This window comes from Eurytemora carolleeae, unplaced genomic scaffold (genome assembly GCF_000591075.1).
Source record: "Eurytemora carolleeae unplaced genomic scaffold, Eaff_2.0 scaffold1150, whole genome shotgun sequence".
NCBI classification, from domain to species: domain Eukaryota; kingdom Metazoa; phylum Arthropoda; class Copepoda; order Calanoida; family Temoridae; genus Eurytemora; species Eurytemora carolleeae.
In genome coordinates, this window is record NW_019397169.1 from 121204 (window position 1) to 141868 (window position 20665).

Below are 20665 nucleotides of genomic sequence, written 5' to 3' on the forward strand. Positions count from 1 at the left end.
TCAACTCGGATGGTAAAATAATCAATTTAAATCAAATCTATTCATTCAGATATTACAAACAATTGTCATTGATTATTTTCGACTCATTCATATGAAGTTAATATTTCATAATAGTTTTGATTTTGTTTTTTTAAAGTAATATTTCGCTAGGGCTGGGTTTCAAACATTCTCGGAAAAAATGAAAATGTCGTCTTCATTATCAAAAATCCTCGAAACAGGAGTAAAAGTTTTCATAAAATATCAACTATATAAGGATGTGTTGAAAAATTATTGTTATATCTAAATGATTTGTTTGGAATTAAATTGATTATTTTGCGATCAGAGTTAAATGTTGCAACTTTCCAAATTTTTATGGACGCTACGTTTTTTGGTATAAGTCGTTTTTATTAATTTTCTCCTTATAGACGTAACCGATAAAAGTAAGATTAATAGCGATCAAAAGCGCTTATTTATCGCCATAAGCCTATACCCCCTTTCTTTTTTAGCAAACACTCCCTTTAAATAAAAAAGATATTTGATTTTATTCCAGCTTTAAGCTACGAAATAGATATATAAAAGTCTGCATAATGACTAACTTTAACATTTAAAAAAGAATGAATTTTCCAAGATGAGCATGATAATCTCATTAATTTTAGAACAGACAATGCTGTAAAGGATACTAATATTCCAGAAAGTCAGGCAGTGCAATTCTCAAGCTTAGGAAATGAGTCTTAGCGCAAACCTTAATTTTAAAATCTCTATCAAGGGCCTACAAATGGGAGACCTACAGCCCCCCCCCCCTAAGCTTGTGCCCCCGGGGGGGGGGGCAGGGCATCCATGTAAAAAATTCTTTTAGATCTCACATTTTGCCCTTAACTAAAAAGTTTCATTAAAAAAGCTTTGATCAATACTGCCTTCAGTGTAAATATATCTTTGATATGATTATTTAAGATTATACACAATCACAATTCTATAATCCAATTATAGTTGGTTTTAATTATAATTAACAATACTGCCAAACTCATGAATAAGTCTAAAGTTCTAATATTATTATTAATAATATTTCAAACTATGATTTCTGTTAGATCAAATATCATAGGTTTGATTGAAATATCAAGATTCACACTACGCCTGAGCAAGTGAGTATGGAAAAGTGTGGGGAAATAATTAGATATTTAACATTTTCACTCAACGACATTAGTTCCATACATTTTTTTAAATTCTAGTGTGGCTAGGGCACAAATTCAAGCCAGGGCACAATCAAACTTTTTTCAGTACATTTCTTAGTTGTTAGAAAAATTAACAGTACATTAAGACTCAATGACAAGTCAATAGTTCTTAACTAATATTTAAAAAACATTCATTTGCTCTTTTGAAAGCACTGTAAAACCTTAACATAGTAATATGTATATTTTACTCAAACTAAAAGTTAAAATAACTATTTCTGTAAGAACTAGTTACAGAACTATTGTATAGTTCTCCAATAGAATCAATCTGGCTGGAAGACGAGATACTAGAGCTCTTAGATCCAAGTTCTGTTCTATTCAAATTAGTTGAAAAAGAATCAGTCTGGCTAAGAAAAGCAGCAGAAAGAAGACCTAGTAGACCAAACAGATTAAGATAGCTTGTTCTATCTAATTTATTAAATGTAGAGGATGTATTTCTATTTCTCTCTTCGGATACTTCCTCTTGCCCATCTTTCCTCTCAATTTCTAGTAACCCTGCTTCATCCATCTTTGTCCAAGTAGCTGAAGGAGTTTGTACTGTAGCTGTATGAACAGATTGGATACTACTTAGCATTCTCTGATTAGAAATTCTCAGATTTGATCTTCCAGTCCTACTTTTGTTCTTGTATGGATTTGTTGTTACACATTTACACTTATAAAAACTTTGCATCTTGGGTTGTTGATGTTCAAGTCGGTTCTCTAGTTCTCGGATTTCTACAAATAAAATTTTGATTTAATAGATACTGAAATATGACAAAAAACCACTAATGCTTATAAAGAAATATTCAAAACTAAATTTAAAAAAGTACTATATGTGAACATAGTAGGAAGTTCCTATATTTATCACTGAAAATTACAAGATTCTCATTGTGTTTCTTTTATAAAGTTGAAATTTTGCGGTTTACACTGAAGTCAAAAAATTGTTAGTATCTAACACTTGAATCCACCAACAATGTCCTAAGACTTTTCAAAATTTCAGTATTTAGTTCCAACAAGTCCAGTCTGAAGATCTATTTCATTTGTATACAAAAACATGTTACATCAACCTTCCTCACAAGTTCTCCGACCATATAAAGATTTGAAATGTATGTTCATAGCCCAATTTTTCAAGGCCAGCTTTGACACATGTTTTTACATCCATTTTTCATGGGCTTTTCAAAAAATGAAATTTTTAAATCTGAAGCTTTTGGAGGAATCTCTGGTAATTTTTTTAAAAGTTTTCTTTAAAAGGTAACCAGGGTTTCCAGTTGAATTTTTTTGCATAAATTGTGCAAATATTGTGCATAGAATTGCTTACGTTTCGAGTAAAAATCAATCTTAATTTGTAACTGTGTTACTTACAAATTAAATAATCATAATAACATTCACTAATCATCAGTCCGGTCTGAACTTGGAGACGAGCAGGGTTAAATGGAAGTTGTTTATTTATTGAAACTAATTCACACCATAATGTCCAAATATTATGATCTTTCATATTTATGCAATATATGGCATGCAACAAATATTACTTAATTTCGTTTTCATGCACACTACTGCTGTACATAATTTTCAAGTTTTTGTTTTCAAGTGAATTTCAAAATTACATGCAAAAATGACCAATATTCATGCAAATATCATGAAAAAAATCTGACTCAAATTTCTTATTCATGTGAAATTTTGTGCAAAAAAAATTATTTATTTTGAATGAATGTGCAGTTTTGTGCAAAACTGGTTTCATATTGATACGTAAATGATGCGGAATTTCATGCAAAAAAAGTCATTTCGTGCAGAACCACGGAACTGTTGCGCAAGAGAATTGAGTGTTTTGAGGAAACCCTAAAGGCAACCCACTCAACAAAACCAAACTGAGAGCATTAGGTTCTCACAAGTTCTCATAACAAAATTTTAAGCAAATTGGTCTAAGGGTTCATGCATTTTGATCAAACATCCAATTAAATAAATCTGACAGACAGAAAAACAAGCAGAATATCAGGAAATTTCTCCTGAACTTTGTTTCTGGGTTTGGAGAGAAGACTGTTTGAAGGATTATTATTTTGAAATAGTTTCGCATACGTATCAGACTATTTTCTAACTTAAGGGTGGACTTTAATCTATCTCTTAACAAAATGAAAAATAATACTTTAAAGCAAGCACTCTGTAGGTAACATACCTTTATTCTGTATTCCAGGAGGCTCCATTTCGGTGATTTTTTCCAATCTTGGTTCAGTTTCATTATTTTCCCTTTGATATGAAATGTAAATTACTCCAAGATGTTAATATTAATTAAAAATCTTGTATTTTAATTGCCACTTCAAATAATAAAAAAATCTCGAAATTGAATCAACTATGAAGGTTTTAAAATACCATGAAGAGATCTCTTTATCCTGGATTTCAGTACCCCTGGCAACACAGCTTGCTATTAACTGAAAATAAAAGTTTATTTGCCATTTTTTTATTGATAGTTTATTGGTGTTTAAATAATGTGTCTACAGTATACACCCAACACTAATTCAGGGGTATATATTTTGAAAGACTGAAATTTTTTTTGAAAAAAACTATTAACTATTAACTATTAAAGAATTTTTGTTTCATATGGTAGGGGGGTTTTAAAAGTGTATTTACCCACACAACTCTTGTTCATTTCAAGTACCGAACCAACTGTGAACCTGCAAGCTGTACAGTACACATGCAGAGTATATAAGGCAAAACAGGACACTATGTCTAATGAACAATCCCCTTTTAGTGAAATGGATGTGCCAAATCATTAGCTTTGGAATATATTCACAATTTTCAATATTCACATATTATTTTGTTAACCTACCAACATAAAGAGAAACATAATTTAACAGTGATAAGAAGACCACCGTTAGATTCACACTACTTGTTCCCTACTGGTTTAAACACCATGTGAGCAGCACTCTTGAATAGTCAAGGATCATTAAACTAATTTGAATTACCCGTGACACTCTAAAGGATAGAAAGAGTTTTTTTGATTAATGTCTAAAACAAAAAGATGTTGAAAGATTCTAATTTCACTTTACACAGTGTAATACATATTTTAAAAGAGGGATTCAGTTACAGCACTATTTCATTTGTCCAGGGATCATTTTTCCTATAGGGTGGGGAATATTTCATTTGTCCTGTGCATCATTTGTCCTTTGCAGTATTTGTCACACACATCATTTGTCCTACACCTTATTTGTCATTCACATCATTTGTCCTACACATCATTTGTCCAACAGAGAGCGGGAAATAATTTTTCCTACACTTCATTTGTCTTGCGCATTATTTGACAAACATGCTTTTTCCTTTAAAAGATAACATCACTGGTTATATAGTAATGTTAAAAATAGAAAATCCGCAAACTAACATTGCATAAATCTGTCAATTTATTCTTTCTGAGAATTGATTGGAACAAGGATTAACGGCAAGTTGCTTGACTCTAAAAGTTCTAGTGGATCCAAAACACATTATCTGTAACAAAGTCAACAATTCAAACAAATCAATTTAGACTAAGAAGGATGAAATGCTAAAGTCTCATGTCAATGGCTGGTGGGCATACCATTGTTCTAAGAACATTTGATGAAGCTGTAACAATGATACTGGATCACATGAATCTGTCTGGAAATTGAGATAGGTTTCTCAGGTTTGATGGTAGAGTGACTTGCAGCCTACAATGCTTATGTTTATGTCTCCATTTGGTCAAAGCTCCTTAATCTTTCTTAGTAATTTTATGCTGATGGGACTTTTCCCAGGTTTATGTAGTCTTGTAGTCTACCTGATAAGGAAACCAAAACTTATACCTTTTTTTGGGCTGAACTAAAATCAATTCTTGACATAGAAGCTGTTGCTGTTCATTGTCCCTTCCCTTCCAGATTACAATGAAAGTTTAGATTTTAAAATTGTTGTCAGCAAGATGCTAGTACTGGCATTTGTGCCTATTGATCAATAAATACCTTTGTGGACAGACATGATTGAGCCAGAGATGTACAAGATGCAAGATGACTTAACAGAAGAGATGGACAAATACATCAAATGTTATCATGACAATTATATTCGCAAAATTGCATGGAATGGAAGAGTTAGTAAGCCCCTGTTAAACCATGATTCAGATTGAAATTATCATGAACAGTATTCCCACATTCAACATTTCGGTAAAACCTGGGATGGACCACCATTGATGGGTACAGGCATGAGGATGGGCTAGCCTGTCTAAAACGGGCGGAGAATCCTGAATATGTTATGCAAGGGAGTGGGTGCAGAGAATCCATGATTCCCTCAAACTGACCTCTGAAGACTCCTGATTCAAAGAATGGTCTTCAAGCCAATTGAAATTGTCTCTGAGGCTCATGCTACATCTGACAGGCTCCCCAACTCTGTCTTTCATCCAGCAATTTGATATTCAATTTCTAATATTTAGCTTTTGCATCCATAACAGCACTAAACTTGTAAAGAACTATTCCAGCCTTACATTAAGAATGACAAATTTATTTAATTTCACAGGTGCATAATGTACAAATATATCTAGACTACCACCAATTCACAAAACATCAAAGTTTTTTTTGAAAAACTTGAATAATGAAATACATTAAAATCACAAATTTAAGTATTTCTCAAAAACTATTTTTGTTTTGTGAATTGGTGGTAGTTTAATTTAAAACTGTTTCAGTTTAAGTATGAGAGGTTGAAAAACCAATGCTCATGTTTTTAATCTATTGTGTAAACCAAGAATCCTTTCTAGAACAAATATCTACCATGATGCATTTGCAGTTTATTTTATGTTCTATTATCAAATATTCTAATCAAACAAATATAAATATGAACCTTGTTTAACTTAATTTTATTTTATTTTCCTCTCTCTGTAGAACAAATAAAGTTAGGACAAAAAACGTTTTCTATTTACTGCAAAACAAATGATGTGTAGGACAAATGATGTTTTCCTCTTACTGAAGGAAAAAAGATGTAAAGGACAAATGATGAATAGGACAAATGATGTCTACGACAAATGAAGTGTAAGAAAAACGATGTTTTTTCTCTTTACTGTAGGACAAACGATGTATAGGATAAATGATGTGTAGGACAAATGACATTTTGCTTTAAGATATCCATCCTAGAGTTTTTAATTTCACTTGTTTCATATATATATTCTAGAGTTTTTAATTTCACTTGTTTCAGATATATATCCTAGAGTTTTTAATTTCACTTGTTTCAGATATATATCCTAAAGTTTTTAATTTCACTTGTTTCAGATATATATCCTAGAGTTTTTAATTTCACTTGTTTCAGATATATATCCTAGAGTTTTTAATTTCACTTGTTTCAGATATATATCCTGGAGGTTTATTATTCCACTTGTTTCAGATATATATCTTGGAGGTTTATTATTCCACTTGTTTCAGATATATATCCTGGAGGTTTATTATTCCACTTGTTTCAGATATATATCCTGGAGGTTTATTATTCCACTTGTTTCAGATATATATCCTGGAGGTTTATTATTCCACTTGTTTCAGATATATATCCTGGAGGTTTATTATTCCACTTGTTTCAGATATATATCCTGGAGGTTTATTATTCCACTGGAATAATCATTAATGACAAAATGTTAACAACTTTAATAAGTCCTTGTTCTTATTCAAAAATAGTCATTTTTTTTAGTAGCTTAAGATCTAAAACTAGTACTTGATTTCAGAAAATAGTCTAAGATTGGGAATTGTTGTCCTCTTCTTGTTTAATAAAAGGCTGGTTATAATTTCTAAAATTGACTTTTACTCTTGATAATAAGGGTAGGGAGCCTGGGATCTTAAAAACCCAATCTTTCAATTCATTCTGAGTTAGAAATGAAACCACCTAATCCTTTAATTCATGCCAGTTTCTAACATTCAGTGTTAGAAATAAGAAAGTGTTAGTTTTGGACCTAATAATGTCCCCTGTAGTGTTGATCCTAAGTTTGATCAAAATTTAGTAAATCAAGTGTATTAAATAAGGGGTGAAAAATCCCTCTATTAGACATCATATTTTTAGACTAATTCTCTTCCAATTATTACATTCTATGCTTATTTGTCAGTTGTTTGAAGTTCTAATTCAGAACATACATCTAATATTCTTTGTGGTAATTAATCAATTTATTACTGAGTAAATTATGCATCTTTGAATCTTGTAGAATAAGAATAATAAGAACACAAAGTACTCCAGCTAAAGCACATTAAACTTTTTACCAGTTGTTACTAACATTTATTGAATACTTTAAATCAATTAAGAACAAGCTTGATTCAAGCAGTTGTAAGCCAGTCTTTACTTCAGACCAACCATGCTTTTTATCTTATTAGTAAGTTCGGAATTATACAAGAATGATTTATGCTATATTTATGATTAATGCTCTTCAGTTACAGATGGGTTGGAGATTATTAGAAAACTATTGCAACATAACTGTAATTTAATACTAAATCTACTGAATTCAAAGTACTTGAATGTAATCTGTCCGTTTGATTTTGAAACTAATACTTTTCAGCTTGTAGCATGCTGTTCTTCCAGATCGGTTTACGATGATGTGTCTTCTTCATGGTAATAAACTAGGGTGATTTCATGTTTGCCCGCTCTGTCTCATTAATCCCTGCTGACCTCTGTCTTTCATACTCCTTCAGTACATGTATTGGGTATTCTTTTGTTTCTTTTAGTGGATTTCATCCACTTTAATACACATGAGTGCAGATTCCAGTCTTACAAATCTACTCCTTTAAACCTACACATTAATTGAATACCTCTGAAAATTCCTCCTGCAGGTATCATTCACTGTAAGGATTACTGAAATAATGGACTCAACTTAAATTTTAAGTACTTATTGGGGATATAGCCAGATATAAAACAAATATACACAAGAGTTTTGACTTCATATTTAAAATTGTACCATTAAATAAAGCTATTTAAAGATAGAGATATATTGCAAGGTAATGACTTTAATTGCATAACTTTAATAAACAACTTTATAATTCATAGGTCAGAGACTATAATCCTGTGATTTCTCAGGGAAGACTCTGAACCTAGATGGGAAGAATCTAATCAAGTAGACTTTGACAGTGAAGAAGAAGATGAGCCCTCCGCATCATGGGAGAGTGGTATAGCATCATTATGTATCATAATTGTGTTTCTCTACTATATTATTATAACTAAGACAATATCTCATTATCCATTGGGACAAACAAGGGACATTTTTGATGGTTTAAAATATATTTTTTAAGCTATTGGGAAAAACTATACTTTATCATTAACATTTTTCAATGTTGTTATCAAAAGCATATTTTTAGTTTCACATGAGGAAACATCTTGGGTTGAAGAATCAAAACCCAGGGTGAAAACAGTAAGAAAGTGTAAATGTGTTACTGACACTAAACCTTGCAAGAACAAGACCAAAAAGAGCTCCTCAAATTGGGTAGCATCTGATTCTGCAGAATCACTAAAAACTGCTACCATGACTGAGGAAAAGACTTTAGGAGCAGAACTGTCAGAAAATGGAATGAAAGAGGAGCATGGGAATTCTGCACCAGTTGGAGATGATTATTTCGACTTAGGAGGACTTCTTGGGGTAACCTTTACTATGTTATCTAATTAATATTATTTAATAAGAATACTTCCATTTTATTATTTATAGTTACTTCCTCAAGCACTGGTGCTGGGCGGGGAAATCCCCAGAGGTGTATTTTAGTGGACTTAATCTTTCAATAAATTCAGCATCTCATGAATAGCTTGTACTAAACTTAAATAAAGTATATTTGATTTTATTCCACATTAAAAGCTAGAAAAGAGAGCTATGAAAAATGTGCAGCAATTTAATGATAATGACTAAGTATAACTCAAGAAAGGTTAACCCGTTAAATGCACCAATGAACGTTGAGAAGTATTATTTTGATGATTTTCTTCTATTGTTTTTACTGCTGAAATGCACAAGTCTCTCAGACATAGCTGTAAATACAACATTTCAGATAGTCAGCAATTTTTTCAAGCTGAGAAAATAATTCTGTGCGCAAACTCTAATTTTCTATAAATCCCAATATCTGAAGTCTGAAATATCAAGCTAGGGTATAATTAATCTTTTTTCAATCCATTTATTAATGGTTAGAGAAATTGACAGTGCATTTAGATCTTAACTGAGAACTGTTATTACTTTTATAAAGCATTTATTCAGTCTTTCGACATTTTTATTTTTCTATTTAAATGATGATTTGAAAATTAACCACAGTTTTTGTTTCTCATAGTTAATTATTTAAAAACTGATGTTTGCAGGCCCATAACCAAGGGGGGGGGGGGGCAATAACGAATTTGCACCCCCGCCCCCACCCGGTCCCATATAAAATAAATTGTTTCTCATAATTTTCTAAAATCTAGTTACCAATAATATAGCTCAAACAAGAGTTGATTCCCTTCCCAAACCAAATTATAATCTTACTAGAAATTCAAGGCCCTTCGTGCCCTTCTTTCTAGGCTTTAGGGCGCTTCTTCTATTTAAATTCTGAACATGTTCTTTTTCTTTACATTTCAAAACAAAGAAGAAAACAATTTTGCAGATTTTCAAAAAAAAATTCGCGGATTTACAAGAATTTAAATTTTTTTACAAAATTGAAAACCTTTAAAACACATTTTTTAAAATTTTTATCATTCATAAACCTTCGCTGTGGTCACATGATGTCTCACAAAAAATTTGGGCTGGATCAGTTTAGCAGTTTTGACGTTTATTAGATACAAACAGACAGACAAGCTAAATTTATATATAGATTGTGTGTCACTCATTAAAAGTGGGTGTGTGTGTTTGTGTGATCCACAGCTGTCGCAGGCTAACTAACAGCTGATCAGTACACTCTGTTAATTAAATATAACACAAAATCTTGATTTACTCATAGTCATTAAATAGTTGTTTAAGCCTAGGTTTACATTTGTCATTTTTAGTCAAAGTAGAAGGGTTTTTTGAGTACTCAAAAATTCACTAAGAATGTCTCAATGTCTCAATGTCAATAAATAAACTCTTTTGAACAAAATATTAGAAATTATATTTTTTATTCATCTTCATAATATCATGATGAGGCCGAGGGACAAGAAGCCTTGATTTTAAATAATGAATTTTTTCCTTAATTAAGCTAAAGTACCATTCATTAATTTTTTATGTATATTGTATATGTAAACTGAAAAGTTTCAGACACTAAACTGTAACTTTTAAAAGCTTAAATACACTTGTTAAAAAGGTTTGTCTTTATAGGGTACATTGACAATGTAATAAAGAAAACCATATACCACCATAAAAACAAACCTAACAGTGCTTTTAAAAAAAACCTAAAAAAATGTTTGCACCCCCCTTAGAAAAATCCTGGTTACGGGCCTGGATGTTTGTAAGCAGAAATGTAAAAAAAAATTAAGATTTTAATTGAAAGGAAAATTATATAAAAAAAGCAAACTGATATTGGAAGTGGGCAAAGGAATTTTGCTGCGAAGTATGAGACAGTTAAGAAAAACAGGATGAAAATGATGAACACAGAATGAGAAGGATGAGAAGGATAAAAAGAATAAGAAGAATGAAAAGGAAGAGTACAGAATATGAAGAATAATAAGGATGAGAAGGATATAAAGTATTGAAATCTGGGGGGCTGCAAAACCTTAAAACAGTAATTTGTATATTTCAATGAAATAAAAAGTTAAAATACTTGTCAGTATCCATTTCTATAAGAACTCTCAAGTACTATTATGTAATTCTCCAATAGAATTAATCTGACTGGAGGAAGAGATATTAGAACTCCCAGATCCAAGTTCTGTTCCATTCAAATTATTTGAAAATAAATCAGCCTGGCTGAGGACAATTTTATGAAAAAGACCTAGTATACCAAACCAATCAAAATAGTCAGTTCTATTTGAAGTAATGGAAGGAGGGGTTGTATCTTCATCAATCTTTTCAGATACTTTCTCTTGCCCATCTTTCCTCTCGATCTCCAGAAACCCTGCTTCATCCATATCTGTCCAAGTAGCTGTAGGAGTTTGCAACGTTGCATAAGGATTAGATTGGATTCTTCTTGGGGATCTCTGATTAGAATTTACTTTTCTCAGATTTGATCTTCCAGTCTTACTCTTGTTCTTGTTTGGATAAATTGTTACACATTTACACGTATACACACTTTTCTTCTTGGTTTGTTGATGTTCAAGCCGGTTGTCTTGTTTTTGGATTTCTACAAGTAATTTTTTGATTATTTAGATACTCAGTTATGCAAAGAAATTCACCAACACTTTTTGAAAATTCTCAAAACTTAATGTAATATAGTTCTATATGTGGACATTAAGATGTTCACAAAAGACCGATTTTTGAAAATAGATGTGCCTAAGAGCATTTCCAGTTACAATGTGTACAGTGAGCTCAATATCTCTAAAAAACTACACAAAGCTTAAAAAAACTAAAATTTTTAGAATATACATAATTTTCTTTGTAACTGTCCAAAAAGATTGAATCTGTTAAAATTTTGAAAAATTCAAAAAATTGTTTTAAAAAAACCAGAACTTGGTAGGCGACATGAAAACCTTATGTAATGTTTTAGCCAGAGAAATGAAAACTAAAACTTACTAAAAAACTACATACCTTTATTGATCTGTATCTCAGGGAGCACATGTACTTCTTCAGCAGCATTGTCTTTTGTGCTGTTATCTTCCCATCTTGGTTCAATGTTATTATTTTCCCTTGGATATGAAATATGAATTACACAAAGATGTTAATATTAATCAAAAACTCATTACATATTATAATTGCGACTCTAAATACAGGGGAAATTATTTTCAAAACTAAAAATGAGTGCTGCAAATAAGCCAAGTCTGTAAATGTATCTTTAGGGTTAATACCTTTAAATTCAAGCTAAGTGGATCTAAACTACACCATACATTTTTTTAAAAATATGGCTAAAACTATATATTGGAATAAAAATGTCATGTTTATTTTTTGATGATATTTGATTTAATTTTCGAACACAATTCAGCTCATGTCTCATTTTCAATTTCAGGACACATCCTGGTTTTCAGAAAATTTCTTCAAGATTTTATGCACTTTTGGAACAAAACAAGGCAACATAAACGTAATATTTAACTAGTAATGCAGGAAGTTGTTTGTTCAAAATGTAGGTAATTAAATCAACTTAATTCTCTTATTTAATAAATACAATGAATAAACTAAGATATAAGAAATATTTCGTTTTCATAAGATAATTTTAACTTTCAGTGACTTATTTTGTAAGTTATGAAAGTGAACTATATTCTAATAAGTGGATTATGCTCTAAAAAGTGGGTTTTGTCTTGAAACCATGATCATCAATAATTAAAATTCATGTCATGTTCGATAATCGTAAACCTGACTTTGAAACCGGATACAGAAAGAACACCTTTATTAATCATTTTGATTTGCAGAACATTTTTAAATTGGGAATTGTTGTCCTCGAGAGGCTTAATAAAATGTTGGTTATAGTTTTTGATATCAAACTTTTACTCTCGATACAGGACAGAATCCTAAAAACTCAGTCTTTTAGTTTGTGCCCATTTGTGTTAGAAGTTGGCCAAGTGCGAGTTTTACCATAAAGAAGGCTCATTATCCTGTATTCCAAAACTCAAGGAGACAAAGCTTGCTACCAACTGAAACTAAGAACATAGATGATGTTTCTTCTTTTCTTAAAACTGAAAGTGATTACTTATATGCCTTCGATAATGTTTCTTAACCCAACCACTAATTCAGCGGTATAAAATTTAAAAATCGATTTTTTGATGAGTCAGATCTTATCACCCTTTTTTCTCCTTTTTCATGAATAAAAGTTCAATTCTGCAAAAATGTCAATTTTAAGAGAATATACACCCAATCAATATCTTTTGCAAAATATAAAAATACTATTTTGTTAACCTACCAACAAGAAGAAAAACATGATGTCAGATAAAAAATGATTATACCACTGCTAACTTCCAACTACTTAGTATCTTGTCAGTTTAACACCTCTTAAGTAGTACTCCAGAATTTTCACAGATCATTAAACAAATTTGAATTGCTCATGACACCATAAAGACTAGATAAACTTGTAAATATTTGGCATGATTTCATAATAATGCATTAAGCATTTAAATTAGCAATGCATGGTGAATTTTTTATTATTATTCTCTTTTTTTTTTATTACAGAAATCCGGATCACAGCTCATACTGATAAATGACTTAACAAGACTAGGTACATTATTTAAAATTTTGGTATAGATAACTGTATTGGTACATATATATACATAACAAATGCTGAGATCGATGGTTTACTTCTAAATGTGGTTATATTGGTAGTTGCCCAGCCTACTCCTGGTTCATAGAGCTGCTCATTGGGTAGGGCCAGAAGATGGGCCAGGTCTGGGCTCCTCCATCGTTGAGTCGTCACCCTCCCTCCTGTCGTCATGATCGTCCGACTCCTCTTCGAGATCCGAGGGTAGAGGAGGTGGAGTGCTCATTGTGAATCTCTTTCTGGATCTGCCTGAAGGAGAATCATCATCCCTCCTTCTCTTCTGTCCAGAACAGCGACCGCCAGGCCCTCCTCCAAGAGACCTAACAGCATGATCAAACTTCCGTGATGACTCACCCGGGTCCACATTAAACATCTGCATCATGTTAACGTAGTCTTCCTTGTTGATTGCAAGGGCTGTGTCGCTAGCTCCTATTAGGTCCTTGACTTCCTTGGTTACTTCCAGTACCTTGTCCTTCGTGACCCTGTAGAGTTCGTCGAATTCAGCAGAAAACCCATGGTGGTTTTGGTATCTGGCTTCCATCCGATTGTTCCTATTCCTTGCGGATATCAGCGGTGATGCAGTCATGGTGCTGCTCGGGCATTTGTGGAATAGGAACGATCCTATTACTCCCAGCGGAACAAGGAGATCCATGATCCTATGTTTGTCCGGCTTTCCCGTTAGGTACATCCTCCCTTTGTGATTCCACATCCTCGGGTCAACAGTTCTAGTCTGCTTGGCTGTCCTCAAGTCGTTAAGGAACCGTTGATATTCGTACACGCAGTCTAGAACCTGGTCGAACTGTGGGGCAACCAACCACAACATGTTTTTGCGGTGTAGCTTTATGACCGAATGTAGCAGCGCAGCCTTGGCCATCCCAGCCGGCGCTGCGTCGCACCTAATTTTCATGTCGTCGGCCAGGATGGCCGACCCCACTGCACTCCCACTAGGATGGGCAGATACTCGAATCCGGGTCTTCATGGCCATTAAATTCATACACAGATGTGTACTGACCCAATGGCCAATCTCCCACACAGTGCTTCTTGCAGTCTCAGAAATGGAGCTCTCATTCGTCTGCATGAATTGACATATGGTTCCTGCTATCTTTGTGATAAAGTTAGTTGCATGTCCCTGGCCGACGTGGTGGTTGGTCGTATACCATTTGAACTTAGCCGCGACCATAAGGGTCAGTGCCTTGCTGACCATTTCGTTCGTACAGTATGTAATTAGCCACCTGTTGGTTTGCTGAGACTGGATAGCTGTCTTCATTGCCTCATCCATCTCGGCCTGAAGCATGTCCCTTGTGTCCTGAGTGTGTCGGTCGACCCCATAATAGGTCCTCCATTCCCTACCCACCACCCCAGCCAAAGGAAACAAGGGATCAGAGGTATCGACTTCAGAGGTATAGCCTGGAGGCACTTGAACTGCATGTTTCCCCTTGAACATGACACTCCCATCACCGTGAACTATGATCTCCTTCGGGTCCAGCTCAAAATACCCGCAGAGACCTGAGTGGATGGCTGTGAATGCAGCTGTAACCTTCATTCCCTTGCAAGCGTCATCCTTACCCAGACTCTTGAATTTCTTGTTCAGCAAACCCTCGCGCTTCGCAATGAACGCGGTGTGGCAGCTATGAAAGTCGTCTTTCCTAGGAAGAACCTTTCGCGGCAGGGAGAAGAATAGGGGAGTTTTCTAGAAGCCACGTCATATATATATATTTTCTACTTTGTAACTTTATATTTAAAAATATAGTTAGTCGTTATCTAAATCCTCGTCTTATTGCTATCCGCCAAAGCGGCGTGTGCTAAGCGCCTCAAAGCACGACTCTGTCTCGCGTGGGATCCTATGACTGTCCATGAACTTGTTGCGGTAGTCTCATCTGTTGAGCCCAGGATTAGATGCGGGGGTGCCAAGGGAAGCTTCTCACTTTCTTTCAATCCTGCATCGCCTTGACCTGCAAGCCCGGCCGCCAAGCTACCATTTATATCGTTACAAAACTTTCCCAGTTGTTCCAGTACTTCTCTGGGTATCACGGTAGCCATCTCTGACAACCTGTTTAGAAACTAAAGTGACTTATTCTCCTGATGACGATCCCCAGACTGCGTTACTATACAACTGTTTCTGTCTTTGTTTTCTCTTTTAAAAGTGAATCAAGCAAATATAAGCTTGGTCTATTAAGAATTTTTTTATTAATAAATTGATTTATCATTTGAAGTTTATCAATGTGTCAACTAAATTTAAACTTCAGACAATAAAGACACTTACAGACAATTCAATTCTTTAGAAAGAAATAAACAGAAATTAAGATTGTAATTTTCATCATTGAATTCCATGCTATAGAATTTGATCTGTATGAAATTAATCTCCTTTTTTAATGTGTGGTAATTGATCCAAAACATTTTTTCTCAAATATAATATATTTTCCAACACTAAATATTTTTTGAATTTCATCAAAATAGTTAACAACTAGAACTAAAATGTGTAGAATTAGAACTAAAATGTGTAAAATTATAACTAAAATGTGTAGAATTAGAACTAGAATGTGTAGAATTAGATCTAGAATGTGTGGAATCAGTACTAGAATGTGCATAATAAGAACAAAAGTGTAGAGTTATAACTAAAGTGTGTAGAATAAGAACTAAAATGAAGTTTACTCATCTCTAACCTAAACCTTAGTCATCTCTAACCTGAACCTTAACCCTCTCTAACCTGAAACCTAATAATCCTACCATGAACTCTACTCCTCTTTAACCTTAACCCTACTCCTCTCTTACCTGAACCCTACTTCTGTCTATCCTGAACTCTACTCATCTCAAACCTAAACCCTACTCATCTCTAACTTGAACCCTTCTAATCTCTAAACTGAACCCTTCTAATCTCTAACCAGAACCCTACTTCTATCTAATCTGTACCCTACTCCTCTCTATCCTGAACTATACTAATCTCTAATCTGAACCCTACTCCTTTCTAACCTGAACTACACTAATTTCTAACCTGAACCCTACTCATCTCTAATCTGAACCTTATTCATCTCTAACCTGAACCCTACTCATCTCTAACCTAAACCCTACTCATCTGTAATCTGAACCTTATTTATCTCTAACCTGAACCCTACTCATCTCTAACCTGAACCCTACTCATCTCTAACCTGAACCCTACTCATATCTAACCTTAACCCTACTCATCTCTAATCTGAACCTTACTCATCTCTAACCTGAACCCTACTCATCTCTAACCTGAACCCTATTCCTCTCTAGTCTGAACCTTATTCATCTCTAACCTGAACCCTACTCATCTCTAATCTGAACCTTATGCATCTCTAACCTGAACCATACTCATCTCTAACCTAAACCCTACTCACCTCTAATCTTAACCTTATTCATCTCTAACCTGAACCCTACTCATCTCTAACCTAAACCCTACTGATCTCTAATCTAAACCTTATTTGGAAATTTTGAAAGATCTCATAACAATCAAATTGACACTTTAAATACAGGCTCATTAGAAGATCTTCCCTTACATGCACTTTTTAAGAGATGGAATAAACTGCCACTTGATTTAAAAAGAAGTGCCTTGTTAGGTATTTAAAAAAAAAGTTTAATTAAAATGTTATCTGACGCCTGCAACTCAAAGTGCAATAAAACCTTTTGTTATTCTTGCAAAAAATGAATATAGAACTGTGTAGATTTTTGTATATGCTTAATCTTATTCTGTTAAAGGTACTAAACTTAAAACTGAAAATTCAATTAGTTTGTTATGCTGCACCTCGGTCTCTTTAAATTTAACTAGTAATCCCTGACTTATTGTAAACTTTCAAAACCTAGTATTATTCATGAAATTGTAAACGTTTTAATAATCATTAGGTGGGGATAATATCAGCAAATAGCTAATCTCCACCTAATTTCTAGAATTGCATAAAGAAGGTAAACAATTTAAAAATAGTTGCAGATTTTTTGCCTGTAACATTATAACTTGTATGTGTATTTTTAGCAATGAACTATATCTTATCTTATCTTATCTTATATATCTCTAACCTGAAGCCTACTCATCTCTAATCTGAACCTTATTTATCTCTAACCTGAACCCTACTCATCTCTAACCTGAACCCTACTCCTCTCTTACCTGAAATCTACTCATCTCTAACCTGAACCCTTCTCATCTTTAACTTAAACCCTACTCATCTCTAATGTAAACCCTCCCATCTCTAGACTGAAACCTACATATATCTAACCTGAACCTCACTCATCTCTAACATTAAACCCTACTCATCTCTAAACTCTAACTTAAGGGTCCCCAAGTTGTACTAAATTTAAGAAATGATTAATTAATTATCTCAATAAAGATATATAAATTTTGACAAAAAAGAATAAAATGTTCCAAGGTACAGCAGGGGGGGGGGGGGGGAGGTGTGATTGTAACCCCAGTCTTCAGTCTTACATAAGCAATATGTTATATAGGAATTGAGTCTATAAAAGATTTTGTATAGAAATTGAGTCAGTGCAACAAACTCAAAGTTTCTTATCCCTATGCTTGTGTATCAGAGTTTGTGGGAAAGAATGAATTCCTTTATAACATTATATTTACATTAGTGCCCAATTAATGATAAGAATAATTGCTTTTTACAAACCTGGATTGTAGCTTCAAAGTTTACATTAGAAATAATTCCTAATAAAATTTTAAATATCTTTGAAGGAAATTATGTAATTTTCTATTTCCATTTCAGTTAGATCAAAAATAGCAATCAAAACTTTTTCTGGTCATTAAAATTATCATGGTAATAAAGCGTTATCTTTGATTTGCATAATTATTTTTCTTTGATACTTTATTAAAATGTATATAAACATTACAGCCCAGTTTGAATCAGTACAAGTTAAAGCATTGTAAAGTTAAAACATGCTTTTCATCATTTTGGTAGGAATCTAAGATTTTAATAAACACTTTAAGAAATCATCCTAATATCTATAAACACTTTAATAAATTATCCAAATATCTATAGACACTTTAATAAATTATCCAAATATCTATAGACACTTTGAGAAATCATCCGAATATCTATAGACACTTTAAGAAATCATCCAAATATCTATAATTGACACTTAAAAAAATTTTTTTTAGATAGATAGATAGATAGATATAATTAAAGTACATAATTTGATATATTTTTTAAACTAACAATTTAATGACTGGATTTTTAATTCTACTATTTTAAGTTGATTATTTTAGTTAGTTGCCGGGTGCACCATGGGGAAGGTGGTTCAGCAGGAAAAGTAAGTTGTATATGAGAATTAGCATTATATTTAAACTAGTATTAGATTAAGCCTAGATAAAAAGTAAGTTGTGTATGATAATTAGCATTATATTTAAACTTGAATTAGATTAAACCTAGATGAAAATCAATTCTAAAGAGAATCCACATTCACCATTTTCAATTAGGGATATCACCGGAAAACTTTTTTATTGAAAATGCGCCAATATACATTCGCGAAAGTTTAAGAATGGTGGGAAAAGGCGACTTGCAGATGAACAATAAAAAGCTTTAATTGTTATTTAAGAAAGGGACCTGTAGTAAATCTGGCTTTTAGATTTTAAGAAATGACATCTCCATTTATCAGGGAAGATGAGTCTGCCACGTGGGGCGAGAGTTCTGAAGAATTTGTGGTCTCAGACACCTGGAACTCAGGTAAACAAGCTGACCCATTATATTATGGAACTAGCTGAAGTGACCGGCATTGCCCGTGGAATTATTTTAATTGATTATTTGATTAAAAAACATCAATTTTTGAAGAAAACTAAATTTCGAATTTTTATATAGATATTAAGGTGACATTTTAGCAATCTTTTCAATTTTAGCAATCAATTCGAGGATGAAAATCAGCTTATAAACTGCTATTGCTGTGTTTCATGTTTATTGTTTAAAGTCCTCTGCAGTTTTCAGAAGTCCAAAGGAGTTCCGCGCACGCAGAGTCGAATTACAAGACAGAGAGAAAGCGTGTGCTGCCTGCGCAGAACTCCTTTGTGCTTCTGCCCCAGGGTTATTGTTAACGAAAACCCCCTGGATGTTGAAAAGACGACATCTAGTGTCATGTCCGTTATTTTAATTAATATATGGGTTAAACCATTTGTTTAAACAAACTTTGATTCGTTGATTGTGCAACATCATAATATATCATAGTTTAGCATTATAATATATCATAATATATCATAGTTTTGGAAAGATATACAGATTAGAAAGTTAGAGTTTGAGGCGCTCAATCATTTTTTCATAAAAATTTGTAAGACTAATATTTATGCCGTTTGCCTATAAAACAGTTTAACGATTAAATATTTTTTAGATCCCTGCAGTGAATTAGCCACCTTATTCAACAAGAAACCCTGCATTGAACATCTGCGTCGGGAGACGTTAAAGGAGGATTTGATTCATATCCTGTCTTACCAGGAGCCTTTGAGGAGGGTGGTTAGAAAATACAAACATGTGATTGAGACTGAACCAGAGTCTAGCTGGGAAGCATCTGAAGAAAGTTCTCCAAGCTGGACAACAACCTCGACATGGATGGAAACTGAACCAACAACTTCTTCAACATGGATGGAAACTGAACCAACGACAGTTTGGAAGGAGAGAACAACAACAACAAAAAAAGCGGCATGGCATGAAAGAAAAGAACACAAAAATAAAAATGGCAAAAACAAAAAACATTCAAAACCTGGAGAAAGCAACGAATTCAAGAAAGCTATTGAATATATCTTAGTACACAATATAACTGGAATAAACGGGGGGAATGGCTCTGATTATTTGATGTAATAAAACAATATTGAGTAAATCAAATTTGTTATCTGATTTCTGACATGTTCTTGAAAGTTTTGTTGTGATAATTTCCTAAAATTGAATAAAAAACAAGTATTTTTAACTAAATCCTTAAAACTCCTCAAATTAAGTAAGTTTCAAGGCGATTATTCAATTTCTGCCAGACAAATTTTAATGACCCAGCTAAAGCGTATGTTTTAATATCTACAGTAGAAGTATCAATAGCTTTCATGCTATCCTTCACGGTAATAATAAACTTTATTTATATCTCTTTAACCATGACAATTATAATCAGGGAGATTCAGAATAATATACAATTACACATTTTTTCTTCGAAACAATTAGATTTTGATGACAACAGAGACTGTGTTGTGACATTTCTTATGCATCTAATTAAATTAGATTATTAATATTGAAT

General features: G+C 33.0%; 4 protein-coding genes across 5 annotated transcripts; 2 read left to right on the plus strand and 2 right to left on the minus strand.

Annotated features, from left to right (window-relative positions):
- Positions 1–1370: 1370 nt before the first annotated feature.
- LOC111712463 (uncharacterized) lies at positions 1371–4524 on the minus strand. Its single transcript, XM_023487076.1, has 4 exons — positions 4006–4524; positions 3549–3607; positions 3355–3425; positions 1371–1919 (listed from the first exon to the last, which is right to left on the minus strand). Exons 1-4 carry the CDS (start codon positions 4021–4023, stop codon positions 1402–1404), a joined length of 666 nt encoding a protein of 221 aa, XP_023342844.1. The 5' UTR covers positions 4024–4524; the 3' UTR covers positions 1371–1401.
- A 2929-nt stretch (positions 4525–7453) lies between these two features.
- Positions 7454–8962, plus strand: LOC111712464 (uncharacterized). Its single transcript, XM_023487077.1, has 5 exons — positions 7454–7512; positions 7696–7748; positions 8211–8299; positions 8489–8766; positions 8833–8962. The coding sequence occupies exons 1-5, from the start codon at positions 7495–7497 to the stop codon at positions 8884–8886; spliced, it is 492 nt and encodes a 163-aa protein (XP_023342845.1). The 5' UTR covers positions 7454–7494; the 3' UTR covers positions 8887–8962.
- A 1922-nt stretch (positions 8963–10884) lies between these two features.
- LOC111712462 (uncharacterized) lies at positions 10885–13173 on the minus strand. Of its 2 annotated transcripts, none has more exons than XM_023487074.1 (4): positions 13097–13173; positions 12772–12836; positions 11794–11891; positions 10885–11389 (listed from the first exon to the last, which is right to left on the minus strand). In XM_023487074.1, exons 1-4 carry the CDS (start codon positions 13112–13114, stop codon positions 10902–10904), a joined length of 669 nt encoding a protein of 222 aa, XP_023342842.1. In that variant the 5' UTR covers positions 13115–13173; the 3' UTR covers positions 10885–10901. The 2 variants fall into 2 exon arrangements, with proteins under 2 accessions (XP_023342842.1, XP_023342843.1); XM_023487075.1 differs by having other exon boundaries at positions 12772–12830; positions 13097–13154.
- A 5150-nt stretch (positions 13174–18323) lies between these two features.
- On the plus strand, positions 18324–20350 carry LOC111712477 (uncharacterized). The gene is made up of 4 exons (XM_023487090.1): positions 18324–18356; positions 18669–18712; positions 19058–19125; positions 19778–20350. Exons 1-4 carry the CDS (start codon positions 18339–18341, stop codon positions 20242–20244), a joined length of 597 nt encoding a protein of 198 aa, XP_023342858.1. The 5' UTR covers positions 18324–18338; the 3' UTR covers positions 20245–20350.
- The last annotated feature ends 315 nt before the right edge of the window (positions 20351–20665 follow it).

What these genes read in the sequence shown, in the direction of transcription:
- LOC111712463 (XM_023487076.1), bottom strand. An exon ending in GATAAAGAGATCTCTTCATG is followed by an intron (nt 3,426 to 3,548) that starts GTATTTTAAAAC and finishes TTCATATCAAAG; the next exon opens with GGAAAATAATGAAACTGAAC. An exon ending in TCCTGGAATACAGAATAAAG is followed by an intron (nt 1,920 to 3,354) that starts GTATGTTACCTA and finishes TTTTATTTGTAG; the next exon opens with AAATCCGAGAACTAGAGAAC.
- LOC111712464 (XM_023487077.1), top strand. An exon ending in GATGATGTGTCTTCTTCATG is followed by an intron (nt 7,749 to 8,210) that starts GTAATAAACTAG and finishes GTGATTTCTCAG; the next exon opens with GGAAGACTCTGAACCTAGAT. An exon ending in CTCCGCATCATGGGAGAGTG is followed by an intron (nt 8,300 to 8,488) that starts GTATAGCATCAT and finishes GCATATTTTTAG; the next exon opens with TTTCACATGAGGAAACATCT.
- LOC111712462 (XM_023487074.1), bottom strand. An exon ending in GATAATGAGCCTTCTTTATG is followed by an intron (nt 11,892 to 12,771) that starts GTAAAACTCGCA and finishes TTCATATCCAAG; the next exon opens with GGAAAATAATAACATTGAAC. An exon ending in TGAGATACAGATCAATAAAG is followed by an intron (nt 11,390 to 11,793) that starts GTATGTAGTTTT and finishes AATTACTTGTAG; the next exon opens with AAATCCAAAAACAAGACAAC.
- LOC111712477 (XM_023487090.1), top strand. An exon ending in AAGGTGGTTCAGCAGGAAAA is followed by an intron (nt 18,713 to 19,057) that starts GTAAGTTGTATA and finishes TCCATTTATCAG; the next exon opens with GGAAGATGAGTCTGCCACGT. An exon ending in CTCAGACACCTGGAACTCAG is followed by an intron (nt 19,126 to 19,777) that starts GTAAACAAGCTG and finishes AATATTTTTTAG; the next exon opens with ATCCCTGCAGTGAATTAGCC.